Source organism: Oryx dammah, unplaced genomic scaffold (genome assembly GCF_014754425.2).
Source record: "Oryx dammah isolate SB20612 unplaced genomic scaffold, SCBI_Odam_1.1 HiC_scaffold_10, whole genome shotgun sequence".
Lineage (NCBI taxonomy): Eukaryota > Metazoa > Chordata > Mammalia > Artiodactyla > Bovidae > Oryx > Oryx dammah.
Window position 1 is genome coordinate 55,144,687 of NW_024070194.1, and position 22,930 is coordinate 55,167,616.

At 46.6% G+C, this 22,930-nt stretch overlaps 1 protein-coding gene across 6 annotated transcripts in view; it reads left to right on the top strand.

Moving 5' to 3' along the window:
• The first annotated feature begins 156 nt into the window (after positions 1 to 156).
• BEND7 (BEN domain containing 7) overlaps positions 157 to 22,930 on the top strand; it is an 84,109-nt gene continuing 61,335 nt past the window's right edge. For 4 of the 6 annotated variants that reach the window (XM_040248512.1, XM_040248515.1, XM_040248513.1 and 1 more), the window contains exons 1-2: positions 404 to 508; positions 2,888 to 2,971. In XM_040248512.1, the coding sequence (XP_040104446.1) occupies positions 448 to 508; positions 2,888 to 2,971 (145 nt within the window). In that variant the 5' untranslated portion in view covers positions 404 to 447. Of the gene's footprint in view, positions 509 to 2,887; positions 2,972 to 22,930 lie in introns of all 6 variants that reach the window. The other 2 variants (XM_040248516.1, XM_040248517.1) reach the window with 2 other exon arrangements.

Below are 22,930 nucleotides of genomic sequence, written 5' to 3' on the forward strand. Positions count from 1 at the left end.
GCCGCGCTCGCCGCCGCCGCCGCCGCGTCCGGAGCTGTACCCAGGCCGGCCCGCGGCGAGCGCCCAGGGCGCCGGCAGCCCCGGTCCGCCCTCCCCGCCCCCAACTCGCTCCCCAACGGAAAGTTCGGCTCCGGCGGCGTCTAGCCCGGCAGCCGGGGATGAGCCGGGGTCGGGGGGCGAGCTGAGCGGCGGCCAGGAGGGGGCAACTTCGCCCGGGAGAGCGCCTCCCGCCCGGCCCCGCCGGCCGCAGCCCCCGGGCGGGCTCGAGTGGTTTTTCCCTTGCTTGTGCCTCCCCCCTGCGGATCCAAGAGACGGACCTTGGTCCCCGCGCTCCCGCTGCCGGGTGACAAGAGCCAGCGCCGCCGCCACCGCCTCGGCCGCCGCTCTCTCTGTCCCTCCGCCCGGCCGCCCCCGGCCGCAGCCCCTGCCCTGCCCGTCCGCCGCACCATGGAGTTCTCGGAGAGGAAGCGGAGCAGGAAATCCCAGAGCTTCAAACTGGTGAACCGAGGTAAGCGGGGCCGGGCCGGGCCGGGCGGGGGGCGTGCGGGCGGCCGAGGGAGGACTTGGCCGCCGCGTAAACAGCCCCCGGCCCGTGGTGCGGCCAACTCCGAGGGCCGGGGCTCCTGGTACACCCCCCCACCCCACCCCCGGGTCCCCTCCCCGAGTCGGGCTTCGGCCGCACACACGCCGGGCGGCGAGGAAAGTTGTGCGGCTGGGGGTGAGGGGGGAGGCAGGATGTGATTCCGCGTAAACAAGTCGGAGGGCACATCAGGAAATTAGCAAACAATGACACTTGGGGAGCGGGGAACCTTCTTTGGTATTCCTCTCCTGTGGCTTGGCGGCCGGGTGGGGGAGGACGCGTCTCCATCAGGCCGTGCGGACACCCACCCGGACCAATGGTCGTGGTCGTTTGGGGTTGGTTTGCTTTTTCCGCCCCCCTCCTGCAAAAAGAAGGAGAAAAGGTGGTGGTGGCTGTTGTAAGACCGAGAAAGAAGCTCATTAGGTGTCCAAGCCCAGAGAAGAATTGTTGACATGCAGCATCTTTCCCAGATATGTCATTTGGGCAGGAAAGATGTTTTCGAATAGATCACGTAACAGTCAGATAAGTATCATTAAAAAGAAAAAAAACAAAAAATCCAGCCGGTCCCTGACGATTTAACAGGTGTACACCGCGGTCTCTGGACTTCGGTTTATTTTATCAGGGGAGAGGAAAGTTGAATAGTCCTGCCTGTGTTCAGTGACTTGTTAAAGAGTCTTTATTTTTCCTGATTTGCCTTTTCAAAAAAACGATAAGAATGTAAGGGCAGACAAAAAATTATGTCTATCAAAATGCATCGTGTCACCTTAAACTAGAGGCAGGTGACTTTTTCTCCCTGTCATGTCACAAGTCGCAATATTGAGTTTAGAATAATCCTGTTTAAGTGTCATTGTTAAATTAGCTTGAAGTCAAAACCAAACCAGAGAACCTGTCCACTTTGTTCCTCTGTTGTAATATCTAGCATTGGCATGAGACTAGAGAGCAAGGCGATTGTTTTAACAACCTGGAGAAGTCACATGTAAGCTGATGAAAATTAGAGGGCGATTGCAATTTCCAGCTAAGCTAACTATGGTGTAGATTCAATAAAGCCTGCTTTCAGTTAGTCTGAAACTGATTTTGATTATAGACATTTTGAAGATCTACTGCTATCTGTTAACTCCGATTTTGTTTGGATACTGTTTGATGAAAAAAGCCTGGCGTAGCTGTACATATTCAAAATATTTGGCTTTGCTTTTTACTCTGAAGTTTTTTTTTCCCCAGCAGTGTTGATTACTCAGTCATTTGTACTTTAAAAGTACCTCCATTTGTGACTGGCCTGTTGGTCTATCTGATTCATTCTGGAATCTAGGTGGCTTTCTTATTTATGACCTCAGGAAACTTACTTTGTTGTTCAGTTGCTCAGTTGTGTCTGACTCTGCGACCCCATGGACTGCAGCATGCCAGGCTTCCCTGTCCTTCCCTATCTCCCAGAGTTTGCTCAAACTCATGGAACTTACTACTTTATCTTAAAAGTGAGATAAGTTTTGTAGACCTTGTTCTGGGAGGGCTAAGGCCCCCAAAAGGGAATCACTGTTAAGAAGGATTGTCTAGTTTCTTACTTAAGCAATCCTACTTTTTGGAAACAGTTGCCAAAGTGCAGTAGCCTCTTTAGAGAAGCTTGTAAAATACTGTATTTTAAAGTCTGACTGACATAGCAAGTCTGTCTTTTTCCTTTAAAAAAAAAAAAATTACGGGTCTGATTTTTCTCTCTGCTCTGCAGGTGCATTTTTAGAACTTTAACGATTGTATGTTGAAGTGCGGTAGCCGAATGCAAGACTTGCTTTCTTATTCCAAATTATACTATATTTGAAGTAACAAATCAGTATTTTTCATGTATGCTTGCCTGCAAGCTGCTCAAAGGCTAGGATTTCTCTGGATAAACTAAGAGTACCAGGTAACTCTGAAGCGTACTATCATCTACTCATGCAAATGCCTTGTGGAGATAAATTTGGAATCTTCTCCTGGCCTATGATTGGGCAAAGTTTTTTCTTTTCCTTATAAAAATACTTGTCATTTGGAAGAAAAGAAGCCTGGTATGTAATTGGCATCTGTGGACCAAATTTCCTGTGAAAACTGTGTGATCAAGCAGAGCTGTTTTCTAAAGTCAAAATAATAATTTCAAGTTTGTGTACTTCTCCAGAGTAAGCAGAGCAGTAGAGATTACCAGTGACTGCAAATTCTGTGATGAACTTCAAAATATTATAAAGCATAGCTTACACATAATGTATATAATGAGATTCTCGCCTTTCTTGCTTATTCATATCTTGCAGGTCATTAGAATTCTAATTTTTGGCTGTTTTCTCACCCCAGATTATCACCATGAGGTCTATAAGATCTCAGACTTCAGCAGCGATGTTAATGGGGAGGCCAAAGAGACACAACCCATTTTTTTAGGTAGGTTCTTATGTCAATTAATTTCTCAGCAAAACAGTGTGACCATTTGCAATTAGGGGGACGGGGGAAAAAAAAAAAGATTGTGCCAGAATGGGAAATGTCTGCCACTGTTTAATGTATGACATTCTTTTCAAGACCTTTTATTTTACAGATTGCCAATAGATCCCTTATTAACATGGCTAAAAGTTGTAATTTCAGACATAAATGTTTATTAGTGTCTACACACAGTGCTAATTATCACTCACTCCCGGAGCCAGAAGCTGACCGTGCAGTTTTGTGGCTCTGTGTTCACCCCATTTACATCGCATATTCGCTGGCATGCTTCATTGGCAATAGTTTGTGTAATTGGGGTATTACATCTTTGACATCTGGATAACAGAAATTCAATTTCCAGAAAGCTGCTATTTGTTTGGTTTTTGCCTCCTCCTTGGGTGGGGTAGAGAATTAATATGCTGTCTGATGATAATGTCCCTTCACCGTTGTGGCCTGGTTGCTAATCCTGCCATGACAAAATTAAATTAACTCTCCAGCCAAAAAGCAGAAGGAAAAGGAAAGCGTGATGGTCCGCTGAACCACCTCTAGGTAGGACTGGTGATCACGGAGCCGCTCCTCGTTTGTCCTCCCAGCTCAGTGCTCACTTTGCACCATGTCAGAGAGGAGAGGCCAGTGCTCTCACTACCCTCCTTCCTGAGCCACCCCAGGGCCAAGTGGAGCAAAGCAGCACCTTGGAGGCCCTCTGACAAGAGGAACTGCGTGATGGATGAGTAGGTTCCCTAAAATGCTGCCGCTCTGTCCACGTGTGGTTTTTAGTACAGAAACTGTACCCAAAGGGCCTTGCCCATGCAGTTTGTTACTTGTAGACCATAAGCCAAAAAGGCTTCCCTGATAGCTCAGCAGGTAGAGTCCTTCTTCAATGCAGGAGACACAAGAGGCACAGGTTTGATCCCAGGGTTGGGAAGATCCCCCAGAGAAAGGAATGGCAACCCACTCCAGTATTTTTGCCTGAAAATTCCCATGGACAGAGGAACCAAAAATGAAACAAATTAGGATTTTGCCACTAAGGATGAAGTACCTGTGAGGTCAGCTGCTGCTGCTGCTGCTAAGTCGCTTCAGTCGTGTCCAACTCTATGTGACCCCATAGACGGCAGCCCACCAGGCTCCCGCATCCCTGGGATTCTCCAGGCAAGAACACTGGAGTGGGTTGCCACTTCCTTGGAGTGGAGGACAAATCATGGCACTGGGCCTCCACCGTACCCTTCCCCAACACCTCCTAGAGCCTGAGTGGCAGTGTGAGAGCTGGGTGCCCCATGAGGAAGCAGAAGTGAGAGACAATCCTGGCAAGAGCCATTGAAAGCAAGGGCCAGAATGGCCGTGTCTCTGGGGAGAGTTGATAGGTCATTAAAAAAAATTTTTTTTAATTGGAAGATAATTGCTTTACAGTATTTTATTAATTTCTACTGTGAAAAGTGAAAAAGTGAGTGTTAGTCAGCTCAGTTGTATCTGACTGTTTGTGACCCCAGGGGCTGTAGCCCGCCAGGCTTCTCTGTCCACAGGATTCTCCAGGCAAAAATACTGGAGTGGGTTGCCATTCCCTACTCCAGGGGATGTTCCCAACACAGGGATCGAACCTGGGTCTCTTGCATAGCAGGCAGATTCTTTACCATCTGAGCCACCAGGGAAGTGCAACTACGTAAATCAGCTATAATATATACATATATTCCCTCCCTCTTGGACCTCCTCCTCCATCCCACCCATCTAGGTAATTACAGAGCACTAATCTGAGCTCGCTGTGCTGTACAGTAGCTTCCCACTAGCTATCTATTTTACACATAGTAGGTCTTTTGGAAACAAGATGGGTGCTCAGATTCAGGGTACCGCCAGTTAAAACAACAAGGAAGCCAGGCAGTTGAGGGTTCTCTTGATCTTGCTTGAAGGAAGAGAAAGGGTGGGTGGCAAAGGACTGAGAAGTCAAATGGGTACTAAACAGAGCAGGGGCCCCCAACTTCTGGAATCTGAAATGCCTGATGATTTGAGGTAGAGCTGATGTAATAATAATAGAAATAGAGTACCCAACAAATGGAATGCATTTGAATCATCCTGAAACCATCTCCCTGCCCCAATTCGTGGAAAAATTGTCTTCCGTGAAACCAGTCCCTGGTGCCAAAAAAGTAGGGGACCACTGGAACAGAGGTAAAACAGGAGGGGAATAATGGCATTTCTTCCAGCAGCAAGCACCGAAGGTGTGTGGATCTTTCCATCCAGGCAGAGACTGTGGCTGGGGCCAGCACTGCTCTCGGCACCTGTTTTCTGTTCTGAGGGTCTAGAACCCAAAAGGTTCACAGTCAAGAGAGGTGCTGTGACCCAGGAGGAGAATATTCCCGGACTGCACTCTGTTCAGTTCCTTCCACTTACTCAGAACCCTGTATTTTCAGTTCCCTTAACTCGATCAGTCGGAATTCTATATCAAAGCACTACTCAATCCAGCCATTTGAAAGGAAGAACTTGCCAATTAGTAGAAAGAGGTACATTTATCATAAAAAAGGAATATCATATCCTTGGTTTAGTTCATCTCCGACACAGCAGGCTGTTCCCCCTGTCTGCTGGGTACTTGGAGAAGGGTGAGGATGCGATACAGTGGGTGGACTCCGGGTACGAGAGTGAAGGGTGTAGAGCAAGCAGGCGCCAGTGCTTGGGACTTGGTAAGAGGTAAACTCTCCAAGAGGCAGGCCTGGCTTCATCTTTCCTAGCTTGAGCCCAGGAAGATAAGAGAACATCAGTGCAAGGCCAGGCTTGCGATAAGTTTCTAAGTCGCTGTTGGTCACAGAGGCCTTAGACATCAAGAGACAAAAGATGGAACAGCGTGAAAGTGCCTGGGTTATTCTCAGTCTTTTGCTCATTCTGGGGAAAGTGGGATATGGCTTCCACAGAACATTTCTATTTTGTGATCTTCAGGTCAATTTGGAAAAAAACAAAACCGGAAGAGCAAACGATTATGCAAACCTGATTTCTAGAGTAATTGAGAATAGTTACTGATAACGTATGAAACACAGTTCTGTTCTTGATGGTGTCATAAAGTGGACTTTTTTAGGTTATAGTTCTTTTATGCAAATGTCAGTCACATTTGCTTTGTAAATGGTTTGAGTCCACCCGTGATATTACTCATCGTGGTGTAGAATTCTGCATGAGGTTGTGACACCCAAGGGAGATTGTTAGCAAAACAGCAGAAACTGTTTGACCTGTGACACATTCCTTAAACAGGGCCTTTGGCGTGCTGCGTGGGATTTTCTGTGTTCAAATGTCCATATGTATCATATCTGATACTATCTGCACCTGTAAGATTGCAGTTCATGCCTCAGGGAAAGAGAGCGTGCCAGAATTTGGCAGAGGTTCCCACCTCAAATCAATTTCCCTGGGATATTTTTAGGCTGTTGACTAAGGCAGCATATTCAACAGGGTAGGATGGCTCAGTAGTGTGAACAACTTGACTGCAAGCTTTTTGTGCGTCCCTCCCACATGTTTAACTTGCTGACAGGGTCAGGAGAGGTTACCCTGTGGACATACACCTTGTCTGGCTGGCTGTGATGGGCCATTATGAAGATTTGAGTACTATTTTGGAGAAAAACAATTTAATTCCTTTTGATCAATGTAACAGATTTTTCTCTTTTTTTTGAGAATATATGACAAACTCAGCTTTTTTGAAATGGGAGTGGTACTGGGGGCAACCAAAGAAGTGGATAGGACAGGGATCCTGCTCTCAAACAGCTGAACAGGGACTTCCCCTGGTGGTCCAGTGGTTAAGACTGTGTTTCCAATGCAGGAGGCCTGGGTTCAATCCCAGGTCAGAGAACTACATCCCACATGCCTCAATGAAGATCGCATATGCTACAACTAAGAACTGGTGCGGCCAAAAATATAAAAAATCCAGTTGAACAAATTCAGGACACAGTGAAGGAGCAAAATTCAATCATCTGAACAGCTGCCGTAGTCTGAGCACTTCCTGTGTGCCTACCAAGAAGGGTCTCATTTACCCCTCCGAGCAAATCTCTAAGAGTCCTCACTATCCGTGTTTTGTAGACAAGACTAGAGGTGTTGGGCTCCCCTTGTGGCTCAGCTGGTAAAGAATCTGCCTGCAATGCAGGAGACCTGGGTTCAGTCCCTAGGTTGGGAAGATCCCCTGGAGAAGGGAAAGTCTACCTGCTCCAGTATTCTGGCCTGGAGAATTCCATGGACTTTATAGTCCATGGGGCCACAAAGAGTCGGACATGACTGAGCGATTTTCACTAGAGGTGTCAGGGAGGCTGCCACAGGTCTCCCAAGGGGCAGGTGCCATCGCTGGGACCTCACCAGTCTGTGTGAGCTGGGAACACCCCACAGCACAGCATGTGTGTGTGTTAAATGACAGACGTGAGCCTTTAGGGCAAAAGCTGAGCCAGAAGGAAAGGATCACATTGCAGGTGGGGTGGAGAATGCTGGAAAGGTGACACTGTGACCTCAGGGAGGGTTTGAATAGGCAGGGGAGCTGGAGAAGATTCCAGGCGGGAGAGGTGACGGGAGCCTCAGAAGAGAGCTCAGTATCACTATAATCAGACTTTAAGTGAGGGTTGCGCTCTGTAGTTTGGACAGTACTGGCCCAGCTGTCATGATTTTTTTTTGCTGCTCTAGGTCTTAGTTGTGGCCCCTGAGATCTTCAGTCTTTGTTGCAACATTCCGATCTTTAGTTGAGGCATGCAGACTCTTAGTTTCAGCACGTGGGATCTTAGTTCCTGACTAGGGATCGAACCCAGCCCTCCTGCATTTGGAGCACAGAGTGTTAATTAACCACTGGACCGTCAGGGAGGTCACATCCCCTGATTTTTTGGGGGGGGGGGCAGGGGGGCTACTGTGGGTGTGGGCTTTCTCTAGTTTCGGCAGGCGGGGATTACTCTGTAGTTGTGGTGCATGGGGTTCTCATTGCGGTGCTTCTCTTGATACAGAGCACAGGCTCTACAGCGCTGGCTCAATAGTTGTGGCTTGTGGGCTTACTTGCCCCATGGCATGTGGGATCTTCTTGGACCAGGGATCGAACCCATGTCCCCTGCACTGGCAGGTGAATTCTTAACCACTGAACCACCAGGGAAGTTCCATCTCATGACTTTTACAACGGACTTGTGTGTAGCCTGGGTGGATGTCATTATTCCCATTGCCCAGAGGAAGAAACCAAAGCTCAGAGCTAAGTGACTTGCTCATAAGTAGCAGATCCTGGACTAAACCCAGGACTCTTGTCCCAAGGTCTTTCCCTCTGCCTGGTTGAGCCCGGCAAATCCAGGGATCATTGGAGAGACCTCAGCCAGCATCAGGGCACTTTTAGGAAGTATTTTAATGCAAGAACGAATTTATTATCCATAACAGTAGCAAACATTTTGGAAAATCCTTTTATATCTAGATTTTGTCCTAGGTTTAGTATAATAGTAGATGTGAAACATGTCTTTTCAGGTGTCTGGTCCCATTCATTTATTTAGTCAGATCTGGTTATGTGCTGTGCTAGCTGTTCTCTTTAATGTTGATTCTGTGAAACAGCTTTTAGAAGACGAAGCTCAAGGTGCAGTAGCCAAGCTGAGCAAGCAGGGTCAAGATCTCTGATGTTTTGAATCTTTCAATGGCTTTCTTGATGACAGCCAGCCCTTTCAGGGTCCCCCGAATCTCAAAGTGTCTCCTGAAGTTAGGAATCCAGCCAACCAGAGTAGTGTCATTCATCAAGTTGTCTGGGTGCTGGGTACCATGCTAAGAACTTTGTTTTGGGAGTTTTTTTTGGGGGGAGGTGGAGGGAGTCACACCTTGAGGCTTGTGGGATCTTAGTTCCCCAACCAGGAATTGAACCCAGGACTACAGCAGTGAAAGTCCTGAGTCCTAACCACTGGACCACCATGGCAGTCCCCATGTGGAGAACTTTGCATGTTATCCCATTAATTGTCCCCCAAAAGTATTATTATTCCCACTTTGAGAAATTTGAGGTTTTCATGGAGTAACTCAGTGACAGAACCAGGATCCAAACCAGGGTCTGTTGTCTCCAAAACTCTCTTACCCACGTGGGAAGCTTGTTGAAATGAGCTCCCAGGGATACAAAGTTTGGAGGGGAGCAGAGCAGCCAGGAGCAGGTGGAGGAGGTCCCGAGCACCTGTCCCATGTCCCATCTCCTCTGCTGGCCTCTGCAGAACGGTCAGGGTACCCTCAGCATCGTGGGAAAGCCTCTGGTTCAGATGGTTTTGGAGAATTCCTACAGCACTGATGTTATGTCTGGTTCTACTGTGGGTCCAGAAATGGTTTCAAAAACAAGAGCAAGCAAAGTCCAATCTGAGAGCCTCTTGAGGAGCCTTAAGGACTGGTGGCTTCTTTAAACATAAGTGCTCATAAGTACCTGCGCTTATGTGGCTCTGGGCGCAGGCTTAGTTGTCCTTGCAGAGGACTCACTTTATTGCCTGAAGTTTGAGAGCTTTTGCTGCTAAGCTGTCTCATACTTCCACTAATCATTGAGTTAATACTACAGCCCCTCCAGAAGGTAAGTATTACGTCCCTTAGATGAATACAAATGGGAAGCTGACCTCAGAGATGACAGCGACTTGCCCAAAGTCACACAGGAATTTGTAGCTGACCAGGCTTTAAAATCGGATCCTTTGACATCTCATTCTGTCCTCTTTTCTCTGTGCCAGAGCTGCCTCCCCACCCCCACCCCCCACCCCCGCCTTCTGCTCACAAAAGCTGATCTTAACATGTAATTCATCAGCTTACCCCATGCTCAGAGACTGAACTGTCTTCTCATGGATTCTAGGGTCAAGTTGAAACCCCTTAACTTAGTGTTGAGTATCCAGTCTGCCCCTAATCTCCATCTCCATCTTCAACTTCGATGTAACTCACCTCCGTGGGCCCCACTGCCCCCCAACCCCTAGCAAAGTAGGATTTCAGGTGAGAAAGGGGGCCCCACCGCAGGTAGAAGGAACGGCGTGGCCAAAACCTTGGTCGAGGGGAAGCCCGGGACCCATTTGGGAAGAAAGAGACTCAGGTTTGTTTAATGTCTACTGTGGTCGGTGAAGCCTTGGTTTGAATCTCAAGTTAACAGTTTGGCACACCTCGGACAGACTCGTGAGAGTTTTATCTTCTATAATGAAATGCTAATAGAGATCCTAACTCCCTCATCCAGTGCTCCCACAGCACTCAACACATCCTTTACGGTGAAACACATTTTCAAACTAGAAAACACTGCATTTGTTTTTGTCCCCTTTTTCTCTGAATTAGAGGTTATCTTTTCTTTTGGGCACTTCAGCACTAAATAGAAATACCGCTCTCCTATAGCATTTACCGCAGACTGCCAATAATAGTTCCTTGTTTTGTACGTGCCTTTACTGTGCTTCATGTCACCCTGAACACATCCCACATTGAACTATGGTTGTTTTTAACCCACCTCTCCTCCTGTACATTGGAGGATCACAGAGAAAGTGGGACCTGAACTCTTTTTTGAATCCTTTAGAGCAGGGGTCCCCAACCTCTGGGCCTTGCACTGGCACCTCCGGTTGGATCAGCGGTGGCATTAGATTACAAATAAAGTGCATAGTAAACTTAATACCCTTGAATCATCCCAAAGCCATGCCCTGCCCCCAGTCCATGGAAAAGTCATGTTCCATGAAAAAGGTCCCTGGTGCCAAGAAGGTTGGGGACCACTGCTTTAGACCACTTAGCACAGTGATTTGTTTGAATACAATAGGTACCCCACATGATGGGTACTCAAATCCATGTTATCTCCGTGCATGAGTATACTGGACATGGATACAGTTGTGTAGGACCTACTGAAGATGTGCTTTAAAATACAGCACCATCCTGAGATTTTAGAGATGGTTAGTGAACCCACTCCGGTACTCTTGCCTGGAAAACCCCATGGACGGAGGAGCCTAGTGGGCTGCCATCTATGGCCTCGCTTAGAGTCGGACACGACTGAAGCGACTTAGCAGCCGCAGCAGCAGTGAGCCAAAGACATGTCTCATTTAACCAAAGAAGCTTTGGTCGTATACTAAACTAACATAGAAATTGGGGGTTTCTGATGTTGATGGGTGAGAGACAACTTGAAACCTAATGTTTTATTTTTCAAATCTAGTAAAGACAAAAAATGGAGAGGCACTCACAGACGAAAGCAACACATGTTGAAAACCCAAATTGAAAAATAACACATGTTTTGCTGGCTCTGTAATTCACCGCGATCTTGGCAGAACTTTACAAAGGAGCTGAAGATGGTCCTGCCCTGTTCGTAAGACCATGTTTAGAACCAACTGGTTCTTGGGCTCCACTTGCAGCAGGTTTTCCTACCTGCATTTAAGAAAATCCATGCATCAGATGTCAACAGACCCTGGAACTGTCCCGTTTGGATCCCCTGTCCCCACCCCCGATGCTTGCGTCTACACACACCTCTTTCTGTTTCTCCTAAAAGCTCGGGGTGGTTCAGCGACCGCCCTGTGAGTGAAACTTGTGGTGGGGTTGTAAGAGTTGGCTTTCTCCCTACCGATCACCACCACATCACTAAAACAAATCTTCACAAGGGACAGACTCTAAGGAGGTGTCTTGACAGTTTAGCCTCCCTGGTTCCCATGGGAATATGGATTTTTTTTCCTTTTGGAGGAAAAGAGTATGGTCATTCATAAGGGGAAAAAAGACCGGGGAACAGTGTGTTTCGCATCTCAAAGTTAAAAATAGACCTAGGACATTTACGCAGCACATCTGTTATTATTAACAGTATTGGAGAGAATGCTACCTGTGAAGGAAGGTTACGCAGTAGCAGGACACTTGTAGGGACCCATGGTAATTGATACAGGGGCCCCTGGAGGGCCCTTGGAGGATTGCACTCTCCCCGGCCCCCAGCTGAACCTCCTATTGTCTCTGGCTTTAAGATCAGGACTCAGAAGACAGATTAAGATCCCACAGGAATTGCCACCTTCCTGCTTTAGGCTGATTCCTGACACTGCTCTTCCCACTTCCTGTGCTTCAGCCACTCCAAACCACTTTCCACTCCTGCAGCCACCTCGCTTCCCCTCTTTACTGCCTGCACTGACCACCTCCTCTGCTTGCAACCCTGCACCTGCACCATGCTCCCTCTTCCGTGCTTGGCTGTCTCTTACCCCTGAAGACACACAAGTTGACGTTGCTTCTTCCAGGCAGTCTTCTTTGATTTTCCCCTCCCATCTCCTTCCACACCATTTCTATCAAAGTGAAGGCACTGCCAGTTTAATTCTCTCTCTCTCTTCCTGTGTCCCCACTTCCCAGCACCATGCTGGGCACGTTACAAACATCCAAGGATGCTCAGTGAATGAGCAAGGAGTTCCACTTCAAATTAAAAATAGTGAGATCAGCTACTCTGAAGCTTTATCATTCACCTCTTTTACCTCCAAGCTCTCATCTTGGCTTCACAAGGTGAAAATATACGTGTCCATCTCAGGAGTTATCTGGACCTCACATGTCGGGTAAAATACCCAACGAAACAGTTACTTTTCTTTTATTTTTTTTGAAAATAATTTTTAAAGTAATTAATTTCATTTATTTAAAAATTTTTGATTGTGCTGGGTCTTCATTGCTGTGCTCATGCTTTCTCTAGTTGCAGAGAGCTGGGGCTCCTCTTTGTGGGGTTGGTGCATGGGTTTCCCTTGTTGCAGAGCTCCAGGCACGAGGGCTCAATAGTTGTGGTTCACAGGCACTAGAGTGCTGACTCAGTGGTTGCTGTGCACAGGCTTAGCTGCTCTGAGGCATGTGGAATATTCCCAGACAGGGGATCGAACCTGTGTTCCGTGCATTGGCAGGTGGATTCTTACGCACTGTACTACCAGGGAAGTCCACGGTTACTTTTCATTACATGTTTTTTTCTTTCCTATTAAGTTAATAGCTGGCCCCCTTTTAAACTTGAACTCAAGACTAGGATGCCCTTGTGTGTGTTCCTGCACCTGCCCCCAGGGTCTTGCAGACTTAGACCCCACCGTGTGAAGGTATCCCTGAAAGTTTGCAGTACTGTGGTGCTGGTCCCTGCCTGCCATCACCTCTACTTAACTGCCTTGTCTGTGAGATCTCTGTTGACCCTCGAGTCTGAGCTTGAATTCCTTCAGGGCAAGGCTTTGAGCTTCCTGTTCCCAGGGCACAATACCTGGCGACAAGTAGACTCTGGGTTGCTAATTTTGGATAAATGAGTACCATGTTAAAACATGTTGAAATGTGCTTTGCCTCCAGTTATCAGCTGATCTGAGTGGGACAGTTTGTTAAGCCGAGCAGGTTTTCTTGGGCAGGACTGTCTTACACATTGAAGGAGGTTAGGATCACACCCTCTGAATGTTGGCATCATAAATAACACATGCAGGTCGAGAGCTTCCCACTCAGCCACTGTGACGATCGGCCTCCAGCACATGGTCCTTAGCATGCCAGGGTTGTGGGGTTCTTTAGTTTTTTAAAAAATTGTTTTTGGCCGTGCTGGGATTAGGTTCCTGTACACGGGTTTTCTCTAGTTGTGGCGAGCAGGGGCTACTCTCTTCTTGCTGTGTGCGGTCTTGTTGTGGTGGCCTCTCTTGCTGTGGAGCCCGGACTCTCATATGCATGGGCTTCAGTAGTTGCAGTGCATGGGCTTAGGTGCCCTGTAGCATGTGGAATCTTCCCGGACACAGGGGTTGAACCTGTGTCTCCTGCATTGGCAGGCCAATTCTTAACCACTGGACCATCAGGGAAGTCCAGGTCCTTTAGCTTTGAGTGGGGAAAAAGCCTGGATGCCCTTCCTTCACTGTTCTCCCTCAGATGCCCTGTGTGAAGGGGGACAACAAAGACAGAGGCTGTGATGGACCAATTCAGCTGCATCACCATTCCGAGAAGGGAGAGAGCAAAGGGCACATTCCATTCATGGTCAGGTTACTGCACCTCCTTTCCACACAATGGACGGCTTACTGCATGCATATCTGAGCGTATATTTTAAAACCATGAAGAAGTTTAGACAGGTTTTCTTTCAAGATTCCAGACAGTATCCTGGTAAATAAGAGTCCATAAAATTGTTTTCTTAGTATTGCAGTTTTTTCCCCCAGCATGTACAAATATATAGTGTGTTCTCTGAATTCCAAGGGTTTACAATGTTTTTTTTTTTTTTTTAACTTGGAAATCAAATTTTACATCTGAAAGGTTAATGGAGAAAACTAATTATGCTATCTGGTAACCAAATATGTGATGGGACATTTGTCTCTGTAATTAACAGCAAGGAGCTTTTATAGTTTCATAAAATCGAATGCTACATCGAGTATTCCGTGAGCATTTGTTTGGATGAGGTGTCCAAAACAGAGATGTTTATGGACGATATAAAGTTGAACTGAGATGGAATGCAGGTGTCTGCTGTGCATCTCGCAGAATTTCTCATTGTTGAAATGGAAGCCAGAAGATTAATAACTTGACTTTGTCATGATAAAATAAGTAATGTGTTCTTGGAACAGTGGTGCGGCACATAAGTTACTCGGTAATTCCAAGAATTTATTCTGTTCCAGGAATAATATCCTGAACAATTTATTTTTTACAGAAAAAGTTGATGCAACATAATAGCCTCCGAAGTTGCTTGTGTGGCTAATGGAATTATATCTCAAATGTGACTTTACGTCCACATATAAGATGTAAAGAATCCCACAAAAATGCAAGGTTAAGGCACACCTTGCAAGTAAGGTGTCAGGAGGTGCACAAGTAAAGGTTCTTCTGTGAACATTAACTCATTCTCCTCACACATATATAATCTTTTCAATTACTAGCAAGACTTTAATGGGTACCTTAATAAGCGCCCTGTGAAATATAGCGGTGCTGTTGTTGCTGCGGGAGTGGGAGCTTGAAGTGTCCCTGTGAACTGTTTAACTCCTCCTATGAGAGGCAGGGACATGGACCCAGACCTAATCCATCTTCCTCTGATTTCCTTTGGCCATTTTGGGCAACTCAAGTCTTTGACGTAGACCATTTTTAAAGTCTTTATTCACTTTGTTGCAACATTGCTTCTGTTTCATGTCCTGGTTTTTTGGCTGCGAGGCATGTAGGATCTTAGCTCCCCGTCCAGGGATCGAACCATCATCCCCCTCATCCCACCCCACTGCCGCTTCCTGCATTGGAAGGCCCCCCAGGGAAGCCCCTATCTTGTTTGTTTTGGCGGGGGGCTGGGGGTGCGGGTTTCTTGTCTGTCGTCCTGGGTGAACTGGGAAGAGGCAGAGAATGAGACATGTTCCCCTGGGGAGCTTTTGTAGGAAGACACTGTCAACTGTAGGGCTTCCCTGATAGCACAGTTGGTAAGGAATCTGCTTTCAATGCAGGAGACCGTGGTCCCATTCCTGGGTCGGGAAGACTCCTCTGGAGAAGGGAACGGCTACCCACTCCAGTATTCTTGGGCTTCCCTGCTGGCTCAGCTGGTAAAGAATCTGCCTGCAATGTGGAAGACTTGGGTTCAATCCCTGGGTTGGGAAGATTCCCTGGAGAAGGGAAAGGCTACCCACTCTAGTATTCTGGCCTGGAGAATTCCATGGACATAGAGTCCATGGGGTTGCAAAGAGTCAGACATGACGGAGCGACCTTCACTTTCAGGCACCAAGTAGCTTCATCTGGCCAACCCCACGCACCCCACGGAAACAGGGAGAACTTCTGTTACAGATGTCAGTTTATGCCTTGTACATCAGTGGTGTTTGGGGGTTGTTTTTTTTCCCTCCTAGCTTTCCTCAACAGTAGCTTCAGCATATCTGATTCTAGAATTAACCATTCCTATACCCTTTGGTAGGTCTTTATTGAGCAGCCCTTAGTGCCAGGCTGGGAAATTTGACAGCCCATAGGTTGTGATAGAAAGACAGAGCCAGGGGATCTCTGCTGGGGGGTGAAGGGAGGTGATCCTTGAGAAGAGGACATTTAAGCAAAGAGAGACCTAGAGAGTAAGTATAAGGTGGGGCTGAGGCTGTGAGAGAGTAAGGAAGTGAGAGCCCATCCCAGGAGCCAAAGACCCTCCTAAGAGTAATTCTTTTTTTCTTTTATTAAAAAAAAATTTTTTTTTGGCCCTGAAAATGGCATGTGACCAGGGTTTGAGCTCGCCGCCCTCTGCACTGGAAGAACAGCATGTTAACCACTGGACTGCCAGGGAAGTCCCTGAAGACCTTCCATAGAGCTGAAGTGGGGAGCCCTCTGCCTCCCCATCCAGTATAGTCACTAATGGGGTTTGGATTCAGCTGTTCTGAAGTTAGGCCTGGTTTTTTTTTAAAGCTATCCATGTGATTCTAATGTGTATCAGACCCAAGAGCCACTGCCTAGAACAGGGGGAGACGTGGCCAGAGCCAAGGCTGGAGAAGCCCCCAGTGCGAGAGCTGGGCCCCATCACCTCCCACCGAGGCAGGTCGCTTGACAAGGTCTGCATTTCCGAAAGATCACCCTGGCTTCAGCATGGACTGTGGTGGGGTGGAGCAGTGCTGCAGGCTTTTGGCCGTCGCCCCATCAAGTGATGACGAGAGAGGAGTGGAAGGACTCCTGAGTAATCTAGAAGTTACAATAAGCAGGACTCAGTGTTTAATTGGCTGTGGAAGGGAAGAGATGGAAGATGAGGCCCAGTTTTCTGGCTTGGATAGCCAAGTTGGTGCTGTTTATCAAGGCTTGGTGATAGTCATCATAAAATACATTCTTGGACGTAGTTTTAAGGTTGCTTTTGAAATGTCCAAGTGGAACTGTCCAGTGGGCAATTGGATGTATGGGTCTGGAGCCCTGAAGTGGGATCAGGGCCGAAGTCCTCACAGACAGATGGTCACTGGAGCCAGAAGAGAGGTGGGGTGGGTGGGGTGAATCCAGGATGTGTGTGGAGAGGGAGAGGCCCACGTGGGACAGGGTCCAAGAAAACTTCAGCATTTAAGGCAGTGGCCATGACCTGTAAGTGGGTCATGAAGTCAGTTTAGCAGACTGTCACCCACACAAACTATCAATACAACAATTATAAGAGAAATAGATTAGAAAATATCAGTGTCTTGCATACAGAAAGGATAAATTCATGAAACTTTAATATTCTTGCTGTGATTCACAGTCCAGAAAGTTTGGAAGCTGCTGCTTACAGCCTCAGTCACCTCATCCCTGGCCTTGCTCAGGGTAGAAGGCCACTGCAGTCTCCAGGTGCCTTCGGGCCCACAATTATCAGTTCCTTGAGATTTGTGGAAGAGAAAGATGCTGTGAACGTCATACATTTCTCATCCTCATTAACATTATTTATACTGAAGATGTTGGAGAAGACTCTTTGAGAGTCCCTTGGACTGCAAGGAGATCCATCCTAAAGAAAATCAGTCCTGGGTGTTCACTGGAAGGACTGATGCTGAAGCTGAAACTCCAATATTTTGGCCACCTGGTGCGAAGAGCTGACTCATTTGAAAAGACTCTGATGCTGGGAAAGATTGAAGACAGGAGGAGAAGGGGATGACAGAGGATGAGATGGTTAGATGGCATCACTGACTCAATGGACATGAGTTTGGGTAAACTCTGGGAGTTGGTGATAAACAGGGAGGCCTGGAGTGCTGCAGTTCATGGGGTCGCAAAGAGTCGGACATGACTGAACAACTGAACTGAACTGAATACTGAAGATGAAACTGTACAACAGCATGTGTATTTTAAGTTGGAATATTTTAAAAATTTAAATTACCGAAGAAACAGTACCGCCAGTACTTAATCTTGTTCATCCTTGATTGACCCACAATATGATATGTAAGTTAATATTTAAGTCAGCAGGGGCAATGTGCAGTTCTGTACTAGCGTTCTTTAAGAGTTTTCTGTGCATCAGAGCAGAGGGTCAAGATTTCAGGTTATATGGAAACAGATTGTCTCTTTCCAGACAGTCAGTTATGAACATTTTATTTCTGATTAAACGAGGGCAAGATTTTGTTTATGCTCCTCTTGGAAAATGAAAGCAGCTCTTGGTCTGCAGTCTTGTTATATTTTTCCTGTGTGTGTTGTCAGCCTTTCAAGACTTTTGCCTTATGTCTTATAGAACCATGAGCACAACTAAATTCTCATCTTTTGTAGGACTACCAGGACTCACATGAGCCCTGTTTTGAATTTAAAGGACATGTCTGAGCTGCCTTCTTAGTTTGAAACCGCACAACTAAGTTGGAGTCCATAGAGACAGTGTGGTCCAAAGATTTCATTGTTTCCACCGTGTGTTTCATGATAAGTGGGTGGTTACGGTGCTGACGACCTCATAGAGTGCCTGGTGCAGGGCTCTACAGCTTCCTGGATGCCGTACAGAGGGCTTCATGGATGGAGCCCTTCCTGCCGGCCAGCTGGTTAGTTCCCTGCCCACGCTGGTAGAACAGTGAGGCTCATGGGACTTGGAGCGTGATGGGTCTCAAATGTCTAAACTCAAAGTCTCTCTTTTCTCCTGGGGAAGATGTATTCATCAACCTCTGAACCTCTTAGCTTGTGATCAGGATTAAGGGTAGACAGTGTGCTTGCCTGAGGGCCCCGTACATAGTAAGTGGTGGTCCATAAATTGTGACTCTAACCCTTTTCCTCCTAAGCACGTCCAAATTCCTTTAAAAAACACATAGCTTGGGACTTCCCTGGTGATCCAATGGTTAAGAATCTGCCTGGAAATGCAGGGGATGCGAATTAGATCCCTGGTTGGGGAACTAAGATCCCACAGGCTATGGGGCAACTAAGCTCACTACCATGTTCTGTAACTAGAAAGTCTGTGCATCAGAACAGGGGCAGTCACATGGTGCAGCAAAGATCCGGCAAGCTGCAACTGAGACCAGACGCAGCCAAAAAACAACCATGGTTTGTAAGCTTCAAGAGAAAATCATTTTAGGCCTGTACCCCTGGATTGCAAAGTGCACCCCAGGCAGCCCCTTCCTTTCCTGACTTCCTTTTGGCCACCTACTTCCCACTCCTGCCCAGCTTCATCTTTCCTGGGAAACATCAAAGAAGCTTTTTTTTATGTCCAAAACTGTTTCCACCAGTTGCCTTATACCCAACTTTACAATCCCACAGGGAAAAGAGTGTACATAATTCTTCCAGATTATTTTTTTTCTTACAAAAATTAATACATATTCATTTCAAAATCATTTTTTACAGTTTTCATTTATAAAGTTGAAAAAAAGATATAAAATTTAAAAAGTCCTGTCCCAGTCACCCTGTCCAGCGATAACCATAGAGTATCCATAAAAAATACAGGCGTGTGTGTTACAGAAAGGAGAATGGGGCTTTCCCTGGTGGTGCAGTGGATAAGAATCCACCTACCAACGCAGGGGACATAGGTTTGATAATCCCTGGTCCAGGAGGATTCCACATTCTGTGGAGCAGCTAAGCCCATGCACCACAACTACTGAGCCCCCACTGTCAAGCCCGTGAACTGCAGCTCCTGAAGCCCATGCACCCTAGGGTCCTTGCTCCACAGCTAGACAAGCCACTGCAGTGAGAAACCCAGCACCACAACTAGGGAGTAGCCCCTGCTCTCTGCAACTAGAGAAAGCCTGCTCGCAATAACTGAGAACTGGCACAGCCAAAAATGAATGGAAAATAAACTAACCATAAAAAAGGGAAAATAGAATTATCCTGTACAATGTTTTGTAATTTTTTTTTTTTTTGCTTAACCAAATCTCCATCTGTTCCACACAGGTTGAGTGCCTAGTTTAAGCCAGGCAGGCTCTGACTATCTAGTATTGAAGGAAATAATCATGGTCTCAGCCTTCATGGAGTTTATAGGATAATCCTGCACTTATTTCCAAATGACTGTAAAAAGGTCCGCTTCATCCTTTTCAGACATGTAAAGATACACTGTAATCTCAGTCTATAGATATGCCATAATTCACTTATCTAATACTCACTGATTGATGTCTGGGTGGTTTGCAATGTCTCACTAGTGAAAATGATGCTACCATGAATGTTCTTTTAAGTATGTCATGAATACTTGTCTAAATGTTTCTGTAGGATAAATGCCTATGAGTGGAATTGCCGAATTTCCCCAAAAAGGACCCATACCTGCAGCCTATGAGAGGGACTGTAACCCTACACCTTCATCAAAAATGAGCTTTTTAAATCTATTTGTTTGTTGTTGTTTAGTCACTAAATCATGTCCAAGTCTTGCAACCCCATGGACTATAGCCTTCTAGGCTTCTCTGTCCATGGGATTTCCCAGGCAAGAATACCAGAGTGGTTGCCATTTCCTTCTCCAGGGGATCTTCCCAACCCAGGGGTCAAACTCGGGTCTCTTGCTTGGCAAGTGGATTTTTTGCCATTACACCATCTGGGATGCCCTAAGAATCTATAATCTTTGCCAAATTAATAGACAAAGAATTTCACATTCTGTAATTTTTGTCACATTAATCACTAGGGACATTAAGAGATTTGAACTGTTTATTTCCCTTGTGAATTGCATGTTCATGTCTTGTGCCCATTTTCCACTGTTAGTAGGTATGTGTTGTCATCTTCTTCACTGATTTGTAAGACCTCTCCTGTACATTTGGGATCTGAACTCTTCGGTTGGATTATTCCTTAACATTATTCGAAGTGGTGGCTTCTGACCTACCCACTTAATGTGGCTAGAGTCACAGTCCATGTCTGATGAAGGAACATTCGATTGGGAGGCCATGCTGTATTTGTTATAAAGTCAAATTTTTCCTTGTTATAAGTACATTTTGGGAAGAGAAAAGTAGATAAACTCTCGGAATTGGTTGGGTAGTTCTAGTGGTATCATATTGCTTTCTTCACTGATATCCTGTCATTTTCAGGATAAAGTAAAAACATCAATGTCCCCATGTTCTCTGTTTTGTGCATTCGGTGATCATTCAGTCCAGCTAATCAGCTTCTCACCATGGCCCGCCTGGTTTTTCCTCTGCCTTCAGCGCTCTTCCCTCTTCTCTCCCTCAAAGCGCCCATGGACTTGCTGACCACATGTTCTTCTCCAACTCAGGGCTTCCTGTCTTCATGGAGTCAGCTGTAATCCTCACAAAGTGATCTCGTCCTGTCAGTTCCCCAAACACTCATAATTTAGGCATCACCCAAGGCATTTATCCTGTGTTCTCTCAGTTTAGTCTGTCCCCTCATGCTATAAATGTATTCCTAGAGCACATAGCTGGGGACAGTCATAAGCAACAGCCTTTTGCCTTCTGTAATGGTTCTGAGTTGGGAACCATGGGGCCCTGGGTTGTTCCGTGGAGAGAGGGATCTGCATATTTCAGTGGGCTCAAAGCAGAGAATACTTGCGTTTGTTTTTTTTAGATAAAGCATGAAGCCATCAAAGAAAATTGTTCCTTCATCCCCTTTCAGGGCTTTGCCCCTAAACTTCTCATGATGTTTTTCCTACTCTGTCTGTAGATGTTCTTTGAGGGACATACTTTTTAAAATTTATTTTAATTGGAGGATAATTGTTTTACAATGTTGTGTTAGTTTCTGGTGTACAGTGAAGTTGGTCAGCCATATGTATACATATATCCCCTCCTTCCTGGGCCTCTCTCCCACCCCACTCTGGTCCCACCTCTCTAGGTCATCACAGCACTGAGCTGAGCCCCCCGGGCTGTACAGCAGCTTCCCACTAGCTATCAGTTTTACACGCGGTAGTGTGCATGTCAGTGTTACTCTCTCAATTCGTCCCACTGAGGGACACATTTGAGAAGCAGCATGACAGCCCCTGTTGATTCATGTCCTGGTGTTTCTTTGCTCCCCTGGCCCTTCTTACCTGTCTCAAGGCCTTCTTCCCCTTTCTGCTTTGCAGGCCCATTTTCCCAGCCTGGACCCGTGGCATTCTGTCTTGGGACCTGTCTTGGCATCACTTCCTCAGCCTCAGTTAGAAAAAGCTCCTGCCTCCCACGCTGGCTATGGGTGGCCCAGGCTGGGTGAGCTTGCCCACGTGTCAGGAGAGAGGCCCTGGGTCCTCGGAAGCCTTGTGCGTTCATCTGGGTTCCAAGCGAGGCTGTAAACTCCCAGAGGGGAGAGATGGTATCTTGTCTTTCTTGTCTTTTTCTTTCTTTGGTCCTACAGAAATCTAGTAGTAGTAGTAGTAGTAGTAGTAGTAATATTTAGTAGTAGTAGTACAGTAAATATTTATTGAATAGATGAATGAACCTGATGTCATCTAAACAGATTTGTAAGGAACCTCGTCTTTTCAATGAAAACACTATCTATGCCCTGGGCTTCTTAATTATATCCCATCTAACACTTCAGTTTGAATAGGAGGGTCCCCCAGCACGTGGCAGCACGTGTGCTGGTTAACTCCCCCTGATCAACATGTTTGATTCCACCAGTTCACCGATTCTGCAGCCGAGGTTTGCATTCTTCCTTCTCAGTGGCATTTAGACTACACAGTTTTCTCAACTGGACTCCAAGGACTGTTTTGGGAATGCAGGTTCTGACACATTCTCTTCAGTAGATCTTGGGTCTTCTTTATTTGGGGGATTCCACTTCAGATTGCTTCGGAGCAAAGGGTTCACTTGGCAGCCATCACTCTGTTCTCTATGCTTTTCAGACCCTTCTTGCCATTAGCACCCCTAGGCTTGCATGTCCCTGGTAAACGTGGCTGCTGCCCCCAGGGATGGCCAGACATCTTGGCAGTGTCTGCAAGTCAGCTCAGGTTTGGGGCAGTGATGCTAACCTGGGTCTTCTCAGAGTGCAGAGTCCCCTGCAGATGCCTGGCTGTTCTACTCGCGTGTCGAGCATTGTGGTGGAGCGAGCTGCTGTGTGGTCTTGAGGGACCCTGCTTCCTTTTCTCCTGCTCTTTTTCTCACTGCTGCCATTTGACAGGTCAGAGTTCAGCCTTTTCTACAATCCGGCTCCATGCCAGCTTCTGCTAGTGTTTGAGAAGGAGGTACTTGCACTATTCGGTATAAATCATGGTTATCTCAGTATTTCTCACTGATAAACTCAACTTTTTTCTGTTTAACTACCATTACCTGGAAAATGCAAGTTGTTTTTTGTTTGTTTGCAATGAGTTGTAAACCTTTTTGG